Raw genomic sequence first — 19,013 nt, 5'->3', positions numbered from 1 at the left:
CTGTCCTCTAGAAACCCGTCCTTGCTAAAAAGCAGATCCAAGTCGACAGCAAATAATAAGCAGAAGGAACACAAAATTAAAGAGGCAGGTTCAGGATAGGTGGGGGCACAGAGCTTGTTCCAGGGCCGTACCAACTAAGCGTGGTGTCAGTGGAACCCAACGACACCTGGCTGGGGATATCTGATGTCACTTGAGATGATGTTGAAGACTGAGTCAACCATTCAAGGAAAGCTGGGTTGCTGGTGAAAACACAACCACTGGATGACACTGACAGCTGTGCTCTGTCGCTGTGACTGCTGCTACCACCAACCCTTCTTCGGCTGCTACTTCTGCCGGCTCCAGAAACATTTTGGCCACTGCCCGTTCCCTTAGAAGGGCCTGTCACCTGTCTGTTCGACATTCTGTACTGTAACTGTGTTACTGTAAAAGAGCAGTAGTGTCAGGCCACAATTTTACCCCTGAAACAAGAATGAATAGATGTACTTATATATCAGAACATGAGCACCCAAAAATCTGTAGTATTAGGCTGCAATTTCACCCCAATTACACAATTAGGGATAAACAGATATATTTATGTATAATAAAATGTGAGCCCCCCTAAAATCTGTAGTATCAATTTTCAATTTCTCTACTTTTGTAATAGATAATACCTCCCAAAAATTTTATTACTTTACATTCCTCATATGTCTACTTCATGTTTGGATCATTTTGTATATTACATTTTATTTTTTGGGGACGTTAGAAGGCTTAGAAGTTTAGAAGCAAATTTTAAAATTTTTCAGAAATTTCCAAAACCCCCTTTTTAAGGAGCAGTTCAAGTCTGAAGTCACTTTGTGAGGCTTACATAATAGAAACCACCCGAAAATGACCCCATTTTAGAAACTACACCCAATAAGGCATTAAAAACTGATTTTACAAACGTTGTTAACCCTTTAGCTGTTCCAGAAGAATTAATGGAAAATGGAGATGAAATTTCAGAATTTCATTTTTTTGGCAGAATTTCCGATTTAATCATTTTTTTCCGCTAACAAAGCAAGGGTTAACAGCCAAACAAAACTTAATATTTATTGCCCTGATTCTGTAGTTTACAGAAACACCACATATGTGGTCATAAACTGCTGTACGGGCACACGGCAGGGCACAGAAGGAAATGGACGCCATATGGTTTTTGGAAGGCAGATTTTGCTGGACTGGTTTTTGACACCATGTCCCATTTGAAGCCCCCCTGATGCACCCCTAGAGTAGAAACTCCAAAAATTGACCCCATTTTGGAAAGGTGCCAGTTTTGTTGGCACAATTTTAGGGTACATATGATTTTTGGTTGCTCTATATTACACTTTTTGTGAGGCAAAGTAACAAAATATTGAAATTCTAAACGTTCATCTCCATTTGCCATTAACTCTTGTGGAACACCTAAAGGGTTAACAAAGTTTGTAAAAACAGTTTCGAATACAGTACGTTGAGGGGTGTAGTTTCTTAAATAGGGTCACTTTTTTGTAGTTTCTACTCTAGGGGTGCATCAGGGGGGGCTTCAAATGGGACATGGTGTCAAAAAAACTGTCTAGCAAAAACTGCCTTCCAAAAACCATATGGCGTTCCTTTCCTTCTGCGCCCTGCCTTGTGGCCATACAGCAGTTTCAGGCTACATAGGGGGTGTTTCTGTAAACTACAGAATCAGGGCAATAAATATTGAGTTTTGTTTGGCTGGTAACCCTTGCTTTGTTACTGGAATGGTTTAAAATGAAAAATTTGCCCAAAAAAGCTGTTTTGGCACAGTTTTAAATTTTTATTATTTACAGCGTTCATCTAACAGGTTAGATCATGTGCGGTTTTTATAGAGCAGGTACTTACTGATGCAGGGATACATAATATGTTAACTTTTTTTTATTTATTTAAGTTTTACACAATTATAACATTTTTATAAAAATAATTTTAGTGTCTCCATAGTCTGAGAGCCTTATTTCTTTTTTTAGGCGATTCTTTTATTATTTGCCGGATGAGATGACGGTTAGATTGGTACTATTTTAGGGTGCATACGCCTTTTTGATTGCTAGCTATTACACTTTTTGTGATGTAAGGTGACAAAAAATTGCTTTTTTGACGACGTTTATATTTAATTTTTTTAACAGTGTTCACCTGAGGGGTTATGTAATGTGATATTTTTATATAGCAGGTTATTACAGACGCGGCGATACCTAATATGTCTACTTTTCTTCATTTTTTCTACGTTTAACATAAAAAAGCATTTTTTAAAACAAAAAAATCATGTTTTAGTCTGAGCGCCATATTTCTATTTATTTTTGGGGCGATTGTCTTAGGTAGGGGCTCATTTTTTGCGAGATGAGGTGGCAGTTTGGCACTATTTTGGGGGCATACGCCATTTTGATCACTTGGTGTGGCACTTTTAGTGATTTAATGTAACAAAAAAAATTGTTTATTTAGCACAGTTTTTATTTTATTTTTTTGACGGTGTACATCTGAGGGGTTAGATCATGTGATATGTTTATAGAGCCAACGATACGGACGCGGCAATACATTAATATGTCTACTTTTCTTTTTTCCCCTATTTTTTAACGAAACTTTTTTTACATTATTTTGGGAAATGGACGCTTTTTTTATTTACTTGAAACTTTGAATTTTTTATTGAAAAATGTATTTATTTAACTTTTTTTTTTACACTTTATTTTTGGTGCCACTCTGGGACTTTAACTTCTGGGGTCTGATCCCCTTTACAATGCATTCCAATACTTCTGTATTCTGATCCACTTTACAATTCATTCCAATACTTCTGCATTATCCACGTGTCGGGGTTAATAATTCAATTAAGAATTATTAATTATGGTCATAAAAATAATAAACCATAAAAAAATTAAATTTATAAAATTTGTCATAAATTCTTAAAATCATGACCTGGTGAATTGTAGACAACCTAATTGATACAATTCACATCTGAGTCCGACTATTTCCTCAGATAAAGAAGTTCTTTTTGACGTGAGATGACGTTAATGATAAAACATGTAGTTCTGCATTATACAATAATACGAAGGTATTATAAAAATATGCAGATTTATTGGTTACAAGATTATAAACATATATAAGTAAATAAACACAATGATACAGGCAAATGAATATATATAGCATTGATATAAAGCATTACAAGCTTAACAATACATGTGAGTGGAAATAACTTGTCACATTATAGCCAAGCTATTATTAGGTTAGGATATCAAAATAGGAACATAAGTTATATACATTACTGCTGTTCAGAGGAAACCTCATGATATCAGGACGGGCCTGTCTAATCCTAGACATCAATATGGAATGCTAAATACATTCCGCCCCCTCTAACCAACTACACATCACATGACCTCAAGATGGGAAAATCCATCCAAGGATATAACTTAAAAGAAATAACTGTATCCTTCCGCCCCATCCTGGACTATTTTCCACCTATAACTTTGGTAAGACCATTAAGACAAATAACAGGGATCTAGGATCTTTCCTAGACCATATCTTAAATGGGACGGACTTGAAACAAGTCTTTCCTGTGGGAATCCATCACTTAGCTTGGCGAAGAATGTTCTATCAATATATATATATAAGCAAATCATTTAATGCTTTGCTAGATTATGAGTCTTGATTCTTCTGCAGGTAGAATGAAGTCTCACAATATCCTAAGACTACATCTCAATACGGAGATGATCAATTAATTAATTTATTTATTTATTCGCCAATCTAGATGGTATAATTTTACCCACACTATCAAATTAGTCTTAATAAAATGAAATATTATTTTCTGTGTCTCTTACCAAGTCCTAGTAGGAATCTCACTTCTGCTCCTAGGAAAGCTGGGTGGTCCATCATAGCGCATCTCCCCATGGCTTTCATCCTGATAGACCCCTCTAGAGAGCTCAACTTGTCTCCTTCTCCTCCTTTTCTGTGTGTGTGTGTCCTTTCTCCCCCCCCCCCCCCCCCCCCGTGTATGGTTTATGATCACAAACGTATCAGTTAGACACACCTTCCTAGTTTGGAACTTTCCAATCATTGTCGGATGGGTGTGACTATTGATAAGAAATATGACATCATAACCTTACCCAGAATGCACTTTTGCTACTGTTGTAATGTCACCTACTCATACCTAGGTGGCACTGCTGTGTAAGCTATTTGCATTATAGTATAAAGGGTTAACTTGTGTAAGTCTGAATAAAACATATTCTATACATTTTTACCTTAAAAGCTTTAATTCAAAGCTATAGGGATTAAATCTTACACGTGTAGCAATTAGAGACAGACCTCTAGGCGTCTCTCTGAATGTTTCTCACACTGTTTATTTATGTATCATAAATAACTTCAATGGCCTTGTTTTCTCACAGAGATATCAGTACCTCCGGTCATACTAAAGAGGTGAATAATTGTTACAAAACACACATCTTCACAGACACTCTTTTAGAGACGAATATTCTCCTAATGAGAAATATATATAATATACTGGATACATGTCTTCATAACATATAACAATATAATATAAAGTAATATATATATATGTCCTACTGATTGTCTTATGCTAAGGACTAACTAAGGCTCATTAAATGAATACATGAATATTATATATTTTGCTTCATTAATAAATGCCTAATTGTATAGGTAATTATCATAAGCTGCATAGAGCTTATCTTTATCTCCCATCATAAATTTAAAAGTAGACAAGGAGGCCTCTTCTCAGACTGGTACATTCATGAGAAGAATAACACTAAAAAGCAGAAACCTTTGTGTGACCTTACCTTGGCCTACTCAAGATATACTGTACAAAATTGTAAATATAGTCGAGTATGGCTCTTGAAGGCAATGAACATTCATCTTGACTAGAATGAATTGAATATCAATGCATTTACCTATGAAAAGGCACAACAACTGGAAGGCAGCCACGATGCCTAAGGAAGGCATCGTGCTGTCTTCCATGCCGTCGGGTCCCCATTGCAGCAGCACGGGGACACGATGGCTTCCACAATCGCCTCTGGAATGACCAGTAAACGCTGCAAACTACAGGTCTGAATCGACCTGCGGTTTGCAGCGATCACCAATACGGTGGGTCACAGGACCCCTCTCGGCACTGTCACAGGATGCCTGCTGAATTATTTCAGCCGGCACTCTGTTCTGATCACCGCCGCGCCGATCGGAAATAAACAGGGCGTACAGGTTTGCCCTGTGTCCTAAAGGACTCGGACAACAGGGCGCTCCTGACAAGAGTCCTGTAGACACAATTGAGGAAAGCACAAGGAGCTCGAGTTTGTTCCTTGGGTAAATTGTTTAAACATTAATAAAACATGGCTCAGCTAATTTTGATTAACCAAAGAAAGGAAAGGGGAAAAAGGAATAGCATCACAGGATCTCTGATGCTGAAGCTAAGGCAGCCACTCTCTATCCTGCAGCTGTGATACGATAATGCAGGTTTCCTGCCCGCCTGAGGCTGTGGCCCCTTCTGCCCAGATGATCCTGCTGGAGCAGAGGAGGACCTCTCGCTCCAGTGTTGATGGCAAATAGGCTTTAGGGGGCAACCTGGTACTGTTCTGGTGCTAATGCTATGCTTATTTAGTAAATTTCTGATTCTTGGCAAATATATTTTGTACAAAATTATTTGGGGCCCATCTGCTGGCGTCAAGGCGATCTCTATAAGATGGGAACTTAACACTAAATACTACCTGGTGTAGTGCCATATGGTCCACCAAAAATTCAGGGAATGTAGGTTCCACATGTATGCTGGGTCCACTCTGCCTTTTAACATTTTTTGTACCAAAATGGTCTCCATTAATTCCAGGGAATGCAGGTACCAACATGTATGCGAGTATGGACCCAGCATGCATGTGGAACTGGCATTTCTTGTACTTTATGGCGGCCAGTATGGTACTATAACAGGTAGTATATAGTGTTAGATTCCTGTCTTACAGAGATCACCTTGATGTTTGGCAGACAGGCCCAAATAATTGTGTACAAATTATATTTGCCAAGAATCTCTAACTTACAAAATAAACAAAGCATTAGCACCAGAATATTTTCTGTAACTATGGCATTATTGTACTTTATTTGTGTTTGAAGAGTGCTGTTGCATTGTGTTTTTTTCTTCGTGTGTGCAGCCATGGCGTTGGGATGAGCTAACTGACCCCTATTTTTATGTAAAAAAGGCCACACTGCATTGCTGAAGGTCTTCTAAGCATTAGTGTTGAGCGCGAATATTCGAATATCGAATTTTTTTTGCGCATATCGGCACTTCGCTAATTCGCGAATATTTCGAATATTCTTTTTTTTTATTTTTTTTTTTAATTGTTATATTTTTTTCTTTCCCACTTCCCTAAAGTTGTTCTTACCTGTCCTTTGGATTCCTGGCTGCTCCAGTTAGTGCCCGTTGCCGCTTCTGCCGACTTCCGTGCTCATGGAGTGTCCATACTAGAATGTACTGTCGGATTTGAGAATTACGTTGAAATCGCAATTCGATTTTTTTCAAGTTATAATAATCGAATTTCGATTTTAACCCTTTCATGACCAAGGGTCATTGATGCCCCAATGTCCAGGTCAAAATTTACAAATCTGACATGCGTCACTTTATGTGGTAATAGCTTTGGAACACTTTTACTTATCCACGCCATTCTGAGACTGTTTTCTCGTGACACATTGTACTTCATGACAGTCATAAATTTGAGTCAATATATATCACCTTTATTTATGAAAAAATCCCATATTTACCAAAAATTTTTAAAAATTAGCAATTTTCTAAACTTCAATTTCTCTGCTTCTAAAACAGAAAGTGATACCTCATAAAATATTTATTACATAACATTCCCCACATGTCTACTTTATGTTGGCATCATTTTGGAAATGTTATATTTTTTTTTTAGGACATTACAAGGCTTAGAAGTTTAGAAGCAATTCTTAAAATTGTTAAGAAAATTTCCAAAACCCACTTTTTAAGGACTAGTTCAGGTCTGAAGTCACTTTGTGGGGCTTACATAGTGTATACCCCCATAAATGACCCAATTGTGGAAACTACACCCCTCAAGTTACTTAAAACCAATTTTACAAACGTTATTAACCCTTTAGGTGTTCCACAAGAATTAAAGGAAAATGGAGATGAAATTTCTAGATTTCACTTTTTTAGCAGATTTTCTATTTTATTACATTTTTTTCTTTAACACATTAAGGGTTAACAGCCAAACAAAACTCAATATTTATTACTCTGATTCTGCGGTTTACAGAAACACCCCACATGTGGTCGTAAACTGCTGTACGGGCGCACGGCAGGGCGCAGAAGGAAAGGAATGCCATACAGTTTTTGGAAGGCAGATTTTGCTGGATTGGTTTTCTGAACGCCATATGTTTTTTATTTTTCTACCGATCGTCTTGTGCAGGGGCTCATTTTTTGCAGAAAGAGTTGAGGTTTTTATTGGTACCATTTTTGGATACATAGGATTTTTTGATCATTCATTATTACACTTTATGGGACAAGGTGGCCAAAAATTGGCTGTTTTGGAACATTTTTTTTTTTTTTTTTTTTTTACAGCGTTCATCTGAGGGGTTAGGTCATGTGACAGTTTTATAGAGCAGATGGTTACGGACGTGGCAATACCCAATATGTATACCTTTTCTTATTTATTTAAGTTTTACACAATAATAGCATTTCTGAAACCAAAAAAATGATGTTTTAGTGTCTCCATAGTCTGAGAGCCATAGCTTTTTATTTTTTGGGCGATTGTCTTAAATATGGGCTAATTTTTTGCGGTATTAGGTAACGGTTTGATTGGTACTATTTTGGGGTATATACGCCTTTTTTGATCGCTTGGTGTTGCACTTTTTGTGATGTAAGGTGACAAAAATGGCTTATTTTTTTACACCGTTTTTATTTTTTATGGTGTTTATTGGACGGTGTTGATGATGTGATATATTTATAGAGATGGTCGTTACGGACGCGGTGACACCTAATATGTGTGTTGTTTTTTGTTGTTTTTTTTTTATAGGAAAAGGAAATTTATTTTTTACATTTTTATTTATTTATTTTTACTTTTATTATTTTCACTTTTTTTTTTTTTATCAGTTCCCTCTTGGATCTTGAAGATCCAGTGGGGCTGATGGCTGTACTATACTTTGCAATGCTCTTGCATTGCAAAGTATAATACAATCAGATGCCTGTAGGTGGCAGCACTGGACGCCTATACCATGGCAACCGGACGCCTTTGCAAAGCGTCCGGTTGCCATGGCAACCATCGGGCGCTGCGATCGCAGCAGCCCTGATGGTTGAGAGAGAGGGAGCCCTCTCCCTCTATTAACCCTATGGATGCCGCTACTGCGGCATCTATGGGGTTATAGCAGTGTCAGCATAGAGCTGACACACGCTGCTGATGGCGGCGGCTCAGGAATGGAGCCGCCGCCATCACACACAGAAGGGGGACCTCATCGGGGGCAGGGGACGGGGCATCGCTGGAAACTGGGGAGAGGGGGGCAGCATTTCACTACTTACAGGAAGGGGATGCAGGAAGGGGCGGACCGCATCGGGAGGAAGTAGCAGGAGATTAGGAGAAGATGATGGACAAGAAGGGGGCGCAGGTCGGGGCAGGAGGAGGCGGACCGCATCGGGGGCAGGACAAGAACGGGGCACAGATCGGGGGCTTCAAGGGGGCACGGGGGCTTAAGGACACATTACCGATTTCAGGCTCTGATCTGCAGACCGCAGATCAGAGCCTGAAACCGGCATTTTTTTCACTGCCGCGATCCGATTGGTTAGTCTGCACAGACTAACCAATCGGATCGATTGCCGGCAAGGGGCCACTCTGATTGGTCCCTTGCCGGCATTACTGCACTGTATGCTGTCCGTGACAGCATACAGTGCAGGGGCAGAAGCTTTAATCCAAGCGCTTTGCAGCGCTTGGATTAAAGAGCTGCCAGAACGTATATACGTGGTAGCTGCACGGGGTATGTGCAGCTATCACGTATATATACAGATTGCAGTCGTGAAGGGGTTAACTTAGCACTGCTATATTCCATATTCGTTAATTCTAGCCTAATATGGAATATAGCAGTGCTAAGTTAAAATCGAAATTCGATTATTATAACTTGAATTAATCGAATTGCGATTTCAACTTGGACCTGGTTTACTATGGTTGGCTTGGTAGAATTAGCGAATATGACGAATGTATTCGTCATATTCCACAAAACGAATATAACAAATGTATTCGTCATATTCCACAAAACGAAGATAACGAAGTATTCTGCATCTTCGGTTTAGCTACCTATTCATCAACTTCGCTAATTCTAGCAATCATATAGGAAAGTTTACTATAGAGACAGCTAAGTTTAATTCGCTATGCGATTATATTACTGCTTTTTTTTTATAAATAGATTAATTATAATAATTATCAGGTATTATAATTATTCTATTTTTATTTATTTTTTTAAAGCAGTCATATAATCGCATAGCGAATTAAACTTAGCTGTCTCTATAGTAAACTTTCCTTTATGATTGCTAGAATTAGCGAAGTTGACGAATAGGTAGCTAAAACGAAGATGCAGAATACTTCGTTATCTTCGTTTTGTGGAATATAACGAATATATTCGTCATATTCGCTAATTCTACCAAGCCAACCATAGTAAACCAGGTCCAAGTTGAAATCGCAATTCGATTATTTCACGTTACAATAATCGAATTTCGATTTTAACTTAAAGGCTACTCTCCTATTGAAATAGCAATGCGATTAATTCAAGTTATAATAATCGAATTTCGATTTTAACTTAGCACTGCTATATTCCATATTAGGCTAGAATTAACGAATATGGAATATAGCAGTGCTAAGTTAAAATCGAAATTCGATTATTATAACTTGAATTAATCGCATTGCTATTTCAATAGGAGAGTAGCCTTTAAGTTAAAATCGAAATTCGATTATTTAAATCGCATATTAATCGCGATAACAAGAATAATGACGAATATTCGATTTCGACGAATATAAAACGAATATTCTATTGAATATTCGCGAATTTCCTAGAAATCGAATATGGCACCTGCCGCTCATCACTACTAAGCATCAAGAATCCATAAGCATAGTCGGTGGTTGCGCTGGGTTTTGGGCCAGTACTGTGGACTCAATGGCCAGTCTAAGAGTTGAAAAGTTGCTTCTGCCCTAAGTAAGGTCTGTCTGAGCATCGCAGAGAAAACCGGGGAGCATTAGATGGAAACGATTGGCTAATGTTATTACCTAGAGTTTATAGTCGTGGTCAAGCAATGAAATCGGTCAGAAAGATTGAGTCTTCAAGGGATCTCTACCAGATTCATGGAGATCTGTCCAGGAGTCAGATGAGTAAAGACCGAGTTAAATAGTAACAGTAAGGACAGGTATTGTGAGGGGATGGGATGTTTTGTAATACCTCCTCCTCCTTCATGATAGCAGAATCCAATGAGTATAGAAAAGAATTAAAGGAGTTATCCAACTTAAAACTTTTACTCAGTCCCCATTAGAGTAGCCGAAACAGTAGGGTGGTCATAATTACTTGGTACCTGCGTTACGGCTTAGTTGCTTCATGGCTGCCTATGCAGGTCTAGGGTCTCTGGGAAACAACAGTAATTTGCTGCAGCGGTAAAGTGCCACCTCGTCAACAGGATGCTGATTCTCAAAGACCCCTGACCTGCGGAGGTGGATGTGGAGCGATGGAGCCGGAAACCAGTGGTGGAGACCAGATAAGTATGAACACCACCTGAGGTCTGGACACTCTGAAGGCATCTGTTAAAAGGTTTAAAGCTGGATAACCACTTTAATAATGGGGAGGAGAGCAGAGACTGCCCTGTAGAGGTCTTCATAGTAATCACTGAATATTTAAGCAATTTATACAGGATTAGCAGTAACTGTGCCAGTCAGAGGGTTCTGCAACTGGATGACTGGTTTATAAAGTTGACTAGATTTAGTAAGGGCCGCTAATAATTTACCCATCTTATTGCCCCAATAATAGAATTTAATTTATCACATCTGCATCTGACAATGAGACTATATATAAAAGAGTCCAGAAGATGTTCAGCCATGAAGTATTCTTGTGGTGTCTCCGTAGAAGGGGATAAGACAAGCGCACCTCGAGCCTGTAACCAGGAGTTATGTATTTCATCAAACCCTTTCTCCTTCTTTCTACACGAGAGATAATGGACTGTTATACTTTTTATCCTTTATTTTTTATTCCTGTTTTTCTCCATTTATTAGATTTCTATTTTCTATCTTTTATTACATGTATTTCTTCTTATATCTATGTCCGGGCAGCCGGATGTATGTCCCCATATAAAGGGGACTCAGGGCAGCCGTCAGATAATGTCTGTGCACAGAGATGCAGGGAAGACATGGTCGGTGTGTCCTCTGCCTGCCCTCCAGCCGCCTCTATTGAAGGGATTTCCTCTGATGTCAGCAGTTTCCTCCAGTGCAGGACCCAGCACCATCTTCATATTCTTCTCCTCTTTGCTGAGATCTCCAGGTGAAGTTCATGGTGTTGCTGAGGACGCCATGAGGACCAGACTTCTCATATTCTTCTTATTCGCCGGTGTCGTCATAACTGCAGCAGCAGAAGAACCTGAGGCATCTGCAGGAGATAAGACCGGAGGGGGGGTCATGAGAGTGGACAGGTCAAGTGGTGACAGTGGGGACTGATGAAGAGAGGGGTAGTAGGTCCTAGAGATACGTTATGGTGAGTCCTGCTGCTAAGTCCCCCCACAATCAGCTGGTATCACTGGAGGAAACATTTAGGGAACTATTCCGGGAAAGTCAAGTGTTCACCAGAGGGTAGGAAATGTCCTCTATAGCGAGAGTGGCCCTCTGTGATGCCTCTCTGCTCGGGATGATAGAGAGGATGCTGACGGGGGGACCCTCAAACATTTTCTGCATTTGCCCTCATAGAAGGAGTACAGGGGGTCATGTTAATTTGTGTACTTACCTTGTTAGTCTGTTCCTGCTGCTATTTCTGATGCTGCTTGGAAAAGTAAGAATAGATATTATTTTTTATTAATGCATTGGCAAACACAGTGGGGTCCTAGTGCCCCAAAAAACAATCTTGCCCCCTCCCTAGTTCATAAACGTTTAATGCATTAAATCAATTATTTCTGTGGCCAATAGGGGGAGCTCATTGCATGCTGATGTATCATAGAGTTCACTGTGTAAACCCCTATGCAGTGAGCTCCTTCAAGTGGCAGTTACAGGTAGACTGAAGGTAAATTATCACTTACCTGCTGCTCTTGTTTTGTCTTCTCAGCCAACTTGGTGTCCACCAACCGCGTCTTGTCCTAAAGGAAAGATAAAAGTAGATAAGATCAGCTCCATGTGATGACAGGATCAGTCTATACAGTTCTGTACATGGAGACTGTCCTGTGGACACTAAATGAGGCAGAGCTCAAAGCAGGAAAGTATGTGACCACTAACATTCAGTCTTACTTATTCTATAAACTTACTGGGTGGTCTCCTCAGTTGGTCGGGCCGGCATCGCCTCTATGTCCAATGGTCTATAATGAAAAAAACTGCTCTAACAACAATGTATGGGCTTCAATGACATAGTTATATATACCTATATCTGGAAATATTATCAGCTCATTATATATAGACTCTGTACTCACCTTGCTGTGTTCTCAGCTTGTTCAACCTCTACATTCTCTTTCTCCTCTACTTCCTTCACTCGCACCTTTTCCTTTTCCATTTCCTCTCTAGCCTTTTCCTCTTTCACTTCCTCCTCTCCCGCCTTTTCCTCCTCCACCACCTTCTTCTCCTCCTCTTCTTCCTCCAGTTTTATTTCCTCCTTGCTATTAGACATAGAACATACATTATATCAGGACTTTGTTCTTACCATTATTTGGGGAGGAGCTTAGATGGAGATCGGGTGGGAATTTAGTTTTTCTATATGTTTCCCTCTGAAAGAATGGGATAAACCTCAATAATCCTCAGTGTGATGCTCAATGGTCTGATTTTGAGGTACAAAAAGTTTGTGCCCCCTTCCCCCCTTGCTCAGGCTCCAGCATTGCCAGTTCCTCCCTGCTCGGTTTATACACTTACATAGTGTCCATCTTAAAGGGTGGCTCCAATTTCTTCACTGTTCTTATCCTATAATAGAAAACAGCTCTGGTTACTGGAATTGCTCAATATACACCCAAATATTAAATGCGGCAAGACTGGTGCCCCCAGTTTTTATTATCACATTTACTAGTAATAATAAATATCCATAACATCACAACATAATTAAAACCTTGCATCTAAAATGTTTTATGATAAGAATGTCGTCTATATAGCGAGTCTCTCAGATCATTAGACTGATATCAAATTCAGAAGCTTTCCTTCTACCTTCCTATAGAGGACACAGGAGAATTGTCCTTTCTATAAATATACTTGTCACATATGGTGGGGGACAACTCATCCATCACCTTGTAAGGCAGACGCCTATATCGCCCTATTATTCTATGATATAATCACCTTACTGGCAGCTCGGAGCCCTCCACCGTCCACCACCACCTGTTAGGGAAATACAACGAGATTATATTTACAGGTTAGGAATATTCTCATTCATAGACATGATACAATATGACATCATTAGAGATTTCCATAGTAACAGCCAATCACATCTCTGTGTTCATTTTCCCGCATTTTTATGTATGAGGCCTGATGACTGTATGAAATGTTTTGTGGTTGCCTGATGTGTGTTTTCTGTGCACTCTGTGTCCTTTCCACTATGGACGTCTCATACATGAAGGTGGAGCTGTGGATGAAGAATACTTTTATCTATTAATATTAAAATCTAGGAAAATAAATATTATAGATTATATATGACCTCTTGAACTTGGGGTGCAACCCATGTAATAAATAGCCTGCAAAATTGATACCAAAATCTTTATTAAATACATGATTGATACATATTAAAACACATAGAAAAAAAAATAGGAAAAAAGATAGCAGCAAATGAAACCCCCCAAATGAGGACTAAGAGGGAACCGCAGAGCCAGCCAACCACAACAAATGGAAAGTAGAAAATGGAAAAACAATACCACTTAAACAGAGCCCCTTATATATACATTACATAATTGTTAAGGCAAAATACCCGGAAGAAGCCTGTGAGGCGAAACGGCGTCGGGAGGAGGTGGCTGCAGAGTCGGCGTGCCCCACATGGTAGTATAATTTTTCTGCCACTTTCCCTTTTTTACTTATTCATCTAGTTTTACTGTAGGTGGCTTTTTGCCTTAACAATTATGTAATGTATATATAAGGGGCTCTGTTTAAGTGGTATTGTTTTTCCATTTTCTACTTTCCATTTGTTGCAGTTGGCTGGCTCTGCGGTTCCCTCTTGGTCCTCAATCATGTATTTAATAAAGATTTTGGCATCAATTTTGCATGGAGGCTATTTATTATGTGGGTTGCCGTTCAGTGAGTAGCATTTCCTCCAGTTGTATATGTAGGGGCATCCGATATTTTTATTTGGTGAACATTGCTTTACCTATAGGTAGAATGTGGGGTGATGTTCAGGACAATAAATGTCGCATGTTGTGGATTAGTAATTCTTCTACACAGTGTGGAAAATTTATCAAACTACTGCAAAGCGAAGGTGGAACAGTTTTCCAGTGTGACCCATCAGATTGAAGCTCTGAAAGCCAGTTAAAAAATTCAAAATGTGACCTGATTAGCTGCTATGGAGAACTGCTCCACAGGTTCTTTGCCATATTCTTGATTAATCAATTCAATCACTGTCCTAAATCAATATACAGAACTTTACATTGATGTACTTACATGAGAGCCTGATATTTTTCCTCCTCACTTTCTTCTTCTGACTCTTCCTCTTCCACCACCGCACCTTTATTCTCCTCCTCAGTATTGATGATTTCCACCATCACTTCCAGTGCTTCTTCTTCCTTGATGTTCTTCTCCTCTACCTCCTTGATTGTATTGTCCTCCACTTTCCCCCGCTTTTCGATGTTTATCTCCTCCTCAGTCTTAATCTCTTTCTCCTCCCTGATCATAACCTTCTCTACTTCCTCGATCTTATTCTCCATATTTTCAATCTCCTCCACCTCTTTGATCTTAATCTCCTCCACCTCCACAATCTTAATTTCCACTTCCTTGATATTAACCACCTCCACCTCCTCGATCTTAACTTCCTCTGCCTCTATGATCTTAATCTCCTCTACCTCCTCAATCTTAATCTCCTCCACTACCTCCCTGATGTTTATCTGCTCCAACTCCTCCTCAGTGTTAGCCTCCTGAAACTCCTCAATGTTAATCTCCTCTATTTCATCCACCATGGTTATATCCTCCAAGATGTTAATCTTCTCATTCTCCTTCTTGATGTTACCATACTCCACCTCCTCATCGATGTTAATCTTCTGCATCTCCTTCTCCTCCATCTCCTTCTCCTCAATATTAATCTCCTCCTCCACCTTTTTCTCCTCCTTGACTATCTCCAACCTAAGAGTAGATAAGACAGTGAGAGTCCAGGACATGATCTATGTGCTCTATAGATATAGAAATGATGAATAGTCGTGTAGAAATGAGTAATGGACAAGCCCCATTTACCAGATCTATTCTTAACTTGTACCCATACCTCAGGACCTGAGCCTATAACGAAAATTTTCCATCAATACTTATATCTTTATGCATTTTATCCCTTATCTGACCATCAAACCCCTAACCTATAGCAGCCACTGAGGACCTCCCCAGCACTCAAAACCCTGAGGACCCACTTACTGTTACCAATACCCAAAAAGTACTGGGGTACTACAGAGATAATAAACACAGTGATGTCACAGTACAGAGACTCTGTATAGGTGAAAAAATAATGAAATTCAGAAACACAAATGATGCACACAGCAGAGATGACCATGGGGCATCTATAATAACACTGAGGATGGGGCCACATTCTATTTTCCACACCCCCTTCCATCCTCTATAGTCATCATTAACTGGACCTTATATCTCACTGGAAATTGGCCTTTGCAGGAAAAAACACAACAGGAAGCAGAAAAAGCAAATGCATATAGCGGCCCCTGTCCCATAGCAGTCACCAAGTCTCCCTCTGCGGTAGGTACACCACTGCCACCCGCATCCCTTCTACTGGGCCCATCTGTGAAGCTTCTACATGCGGTTATACTCAGGTGCTGATAGTAATCAGACATATTGTACACTTACAGGAAAGATGGACTTACCTGACTCTACGCAATTCACCAACCAAAGCTGCAGAAGAGGAAAAGGAAAGAGGCGGGAGCTGAGGACACAGCAGACTTACCTCCAGCACCAACTACAACCCTCAGGGGAGTGTCCGCTCTGCAGCCCCTTATATAATGTGTGTGATGTCATAATGTGCGGGGGAGGAGCCAACAGCACAACATTCCATAACATCATAAAGAGGCCGGAGGAGGTAGCCAATCAGAATTTGTGGGGAGGAGCCAAAAGCACAGTATTCTGTGACATCATAAAGAGGCCGGAGGAGGTAGCCAATCAGGTGTAATCTATATTGAATGTATGTAAATTTCCTACCTTAGCCCTGTACAATAGATGGATGACAGTATAGATTGAATGTATATGTTGGCGGTATACAGACAGGACATTATAGATAATTCTACTGTATAATAGACGCTTGTTTCAGGACCTGCTGCTATTTCTCCTAAAACTTTTTTATGTTTTTTTTTATTCCAATAAACTTTATTCATTTCTCCACAGATACAATACACTGGGGCCTATAGGCACATAACCATAGCTTCCAATATGTGGGTTTTCCATATGCATGATGGGAGTTATTCCCCAACAGTGGGATATCAGTGGTATAGCCCTCCGCCCCTGAGCCGACGCCATCCCCGCTCCATATATTATCATTGTATCTATTGCTCTCGACATTGATACAATTTTCTCCTGATTCGCTATTTTGTGTCACTGACACCTGAACCAGTGATGTGTAACCTGCTGTTCTCCAGCTGATGTGTAACTACAACTCCCAGCATGCCATGGAAAATTCAGACTGTCTGCCTATGATGGGAGTTGTAGTTCCAGAACAGCTGCACGTTGCAGATCTGTAATGTTAACAAAGGGTTAATGTACCATGCAAGCAGCAGCTATGGGGTCAGTGATGGGGCCACAGGGCGACGGGGCAGTTCGGGTATAGACCCCACATAAGATAGGAATTCATTGCAGTAATATCTCTGGTGGTCCAGGCAGGCTCGGACTGGCCCACAGGGGTACAGCGGAATCCCCCGATGGGCCCCTGAGCAAGGTGGGCCCCTAGACTCCCACCCCCTGCACAAGTGGCACATAACACAGTAGACTTACTGCACTACAGACATATATTCAGTGTACAGCACCTCAACCAGCCGATGGTCATATAAGAACTTGTTAGATAATTTATTATATTTGAATGTATCTGTGCGGTGGGCCCTCGGTATCCGGGTCCGACACTGGGTCCAGGGGACGATCATCTCTATGTAACACCCCTGTATATCAACATATGGTAACCCCTGGTAACAGGAACCAGAGCACAAACCGGGGTGTGGCCTCTCCTTGTCCCCCTTTTATGACCTGTGCCCCCCGTGTCTGTGTAGACATATACCATGGTGCAGTATTATATAGACACTGCATACAGGGGGCACTTAGAGATATCCAACGACCCAAAAACAACACTTCTTCCTCCTCGAGAGAAACTAAGAAGCATCGCTCAATAAAAATCATATTTCTGTAATTATACAGGGGGCACGCCATACATAATATACCTCTAGGTGGTGCTCCATGTAAATGAATGAATGCAGTGGGTACTGAGCGGTATTATATTATCTGACGCTGTATGTCAGTATTATTACACTAGAGAACCGTATGCATTGAAGGCAGTGGACAACCTCAGTGCAATGTTTTACTATAGGTCACTACATTAGGTTCCTGGCTGCAGTCTTCATTCCTTCCTTCCTTCATGTTCAGACCCCTGATATTCAGTTCACAACCTGCCGCTGCTTTCAGACTTTATGACATTACATTCACACATAGAAAGCTTCATTCCAACATCTTCTTGGAGCAGGATTATTTCTATCAGTGTGTGTACATGCTAAATGTGAGGTCTGTGTTTCCAGGATGCTGCTGTTGGCACTAGCTCTCATATAAACACAGCTTCATTTGTGAACTGGTTTCTCCTCTGCAGACACTGATAGTGTCCCTGTGTTTCTCAACTCTTTGCAGACTGCCGATTCTGGTTTGTGATTCCCCACAGGGGGCAGTATTGGAGAGGTCAGTGTTAGTAGTGGGGTACCACAGGGGGCAGTATTGGAGAGGTCAGTGTTAGTAGTGGGGTACCACAGGGGGCAGTATTGGAGAGGTCAGTGTTAATAGGGGGTACCACAGGGGGGCAGTATTGCAGAGGTCAGTGTTAGTAGTGAGGTACCACAGGGGGCAGTATTGGAGAGGTCAGTGTTAGTAGTGGGGTACCACAGGGGGCAGTGTTGGAGAGGTCAGTGTTAGTAGTGGGGTACCACAGGGGGCAGTATTGGAGAGGTCAGTGTTAGTAGTGGGGTACCTCAGGGTGCAGTATTGGAGAGGTCAGTGTTAATAGTGAGTACCACAAGGGGTAATATTGGAGAGGTCAGTGTTAGTAGTGGGGTACCACAGGGGGCAGTATTGGAGAGGTCAGTGTTAGTAGTGGGGTACCACAGGGGGCAGTATTGGAGAGGTCAGTGTTAGTAGTGGGGTACCACAGGGGGCAGTATTGGAGAGGTCAGTATTAGTAGTGGGGTACCTCAGGGGGCAGTATTGGAGAGGTCAGTGTTAGTAGTGGGGTACCACAGGGGGCAGTATTGGAGAGGTCAGTGTTAATAGGGGGGTACCACAGGGGCAGTATTGGAGAGGTCAGTATTAGTAGTGGGGTACCTCAGGGGGCAGTATTGGAGAGGTCAGTGTTAGTAGTGGGGTACCACAGGGGGCAGTATTGGAGATGTCAGTATTAGTAGTGGGGTACCACAGGGGGCAGTATTGGAGAAGTCAGTGTTAGTAGTGGGGTAC

At 40.7% G+C, this 19,013-nt stretch overlaps 1 protein-coding gene across 1 annotated transcript in view; it reads right to left on the bottom strand.

Annotated features, from left to right (window-relative positions):
- Positions 1–15,388, bottom strand: part of LOC122935202 (cilia- and flagella-associated protein 251-like) — a 30,385-nt gene extending 14,997 nt beyond the window's left edge. The window contains exons 1-5 of the mRNA XM_044290966.1: positions 14,775–15,388; positions 13,470–13,508; positions 12,623–12,805; positions 12,239–12,295; positions 11,104–11,156 (exon numbers count right to left, since the gene is read on the bottom strand). Coding sequence (XP_044146901.1) covers positions 11,104–11,156; positions 12,239–12,295; positions 12,623–12,805; positions 13,470–13,508; positions 14,775–15,388 — 946 coding nt within the window. The remainder of the gene's footprint in view (positions 1–11,103; positions 11,157–12,238; positions 12,296–12,622; positions 12,806–13,469; positions 13,509–14,774) is intronic.
- Positions 15,389–19,013: the final 3,625 nt, after the last annotated feature.

The sequence above is a fragment of the Bufo gargarizans genome, chromosome 4, assembly GCF_014858855.1.
Source record: "Bufo gargarizans isolate SCDJY-AF-19 chromosome 4, ASM1485885v1, whole genome shotgun sequence".
In the NCBI taxonomy this organism is placed as follows: domain Eukaryota; kingdom Metazoa; phylum Chordata; class Amphibia; order Anura; family Bufonidae; genus Bufo; species Bufo gargarizans.
The sequence above is the reverse complement of the archived record's forward strand: the minus strand, read 5'-3'. Positions and strand labels throughout refer to the sequence as shown.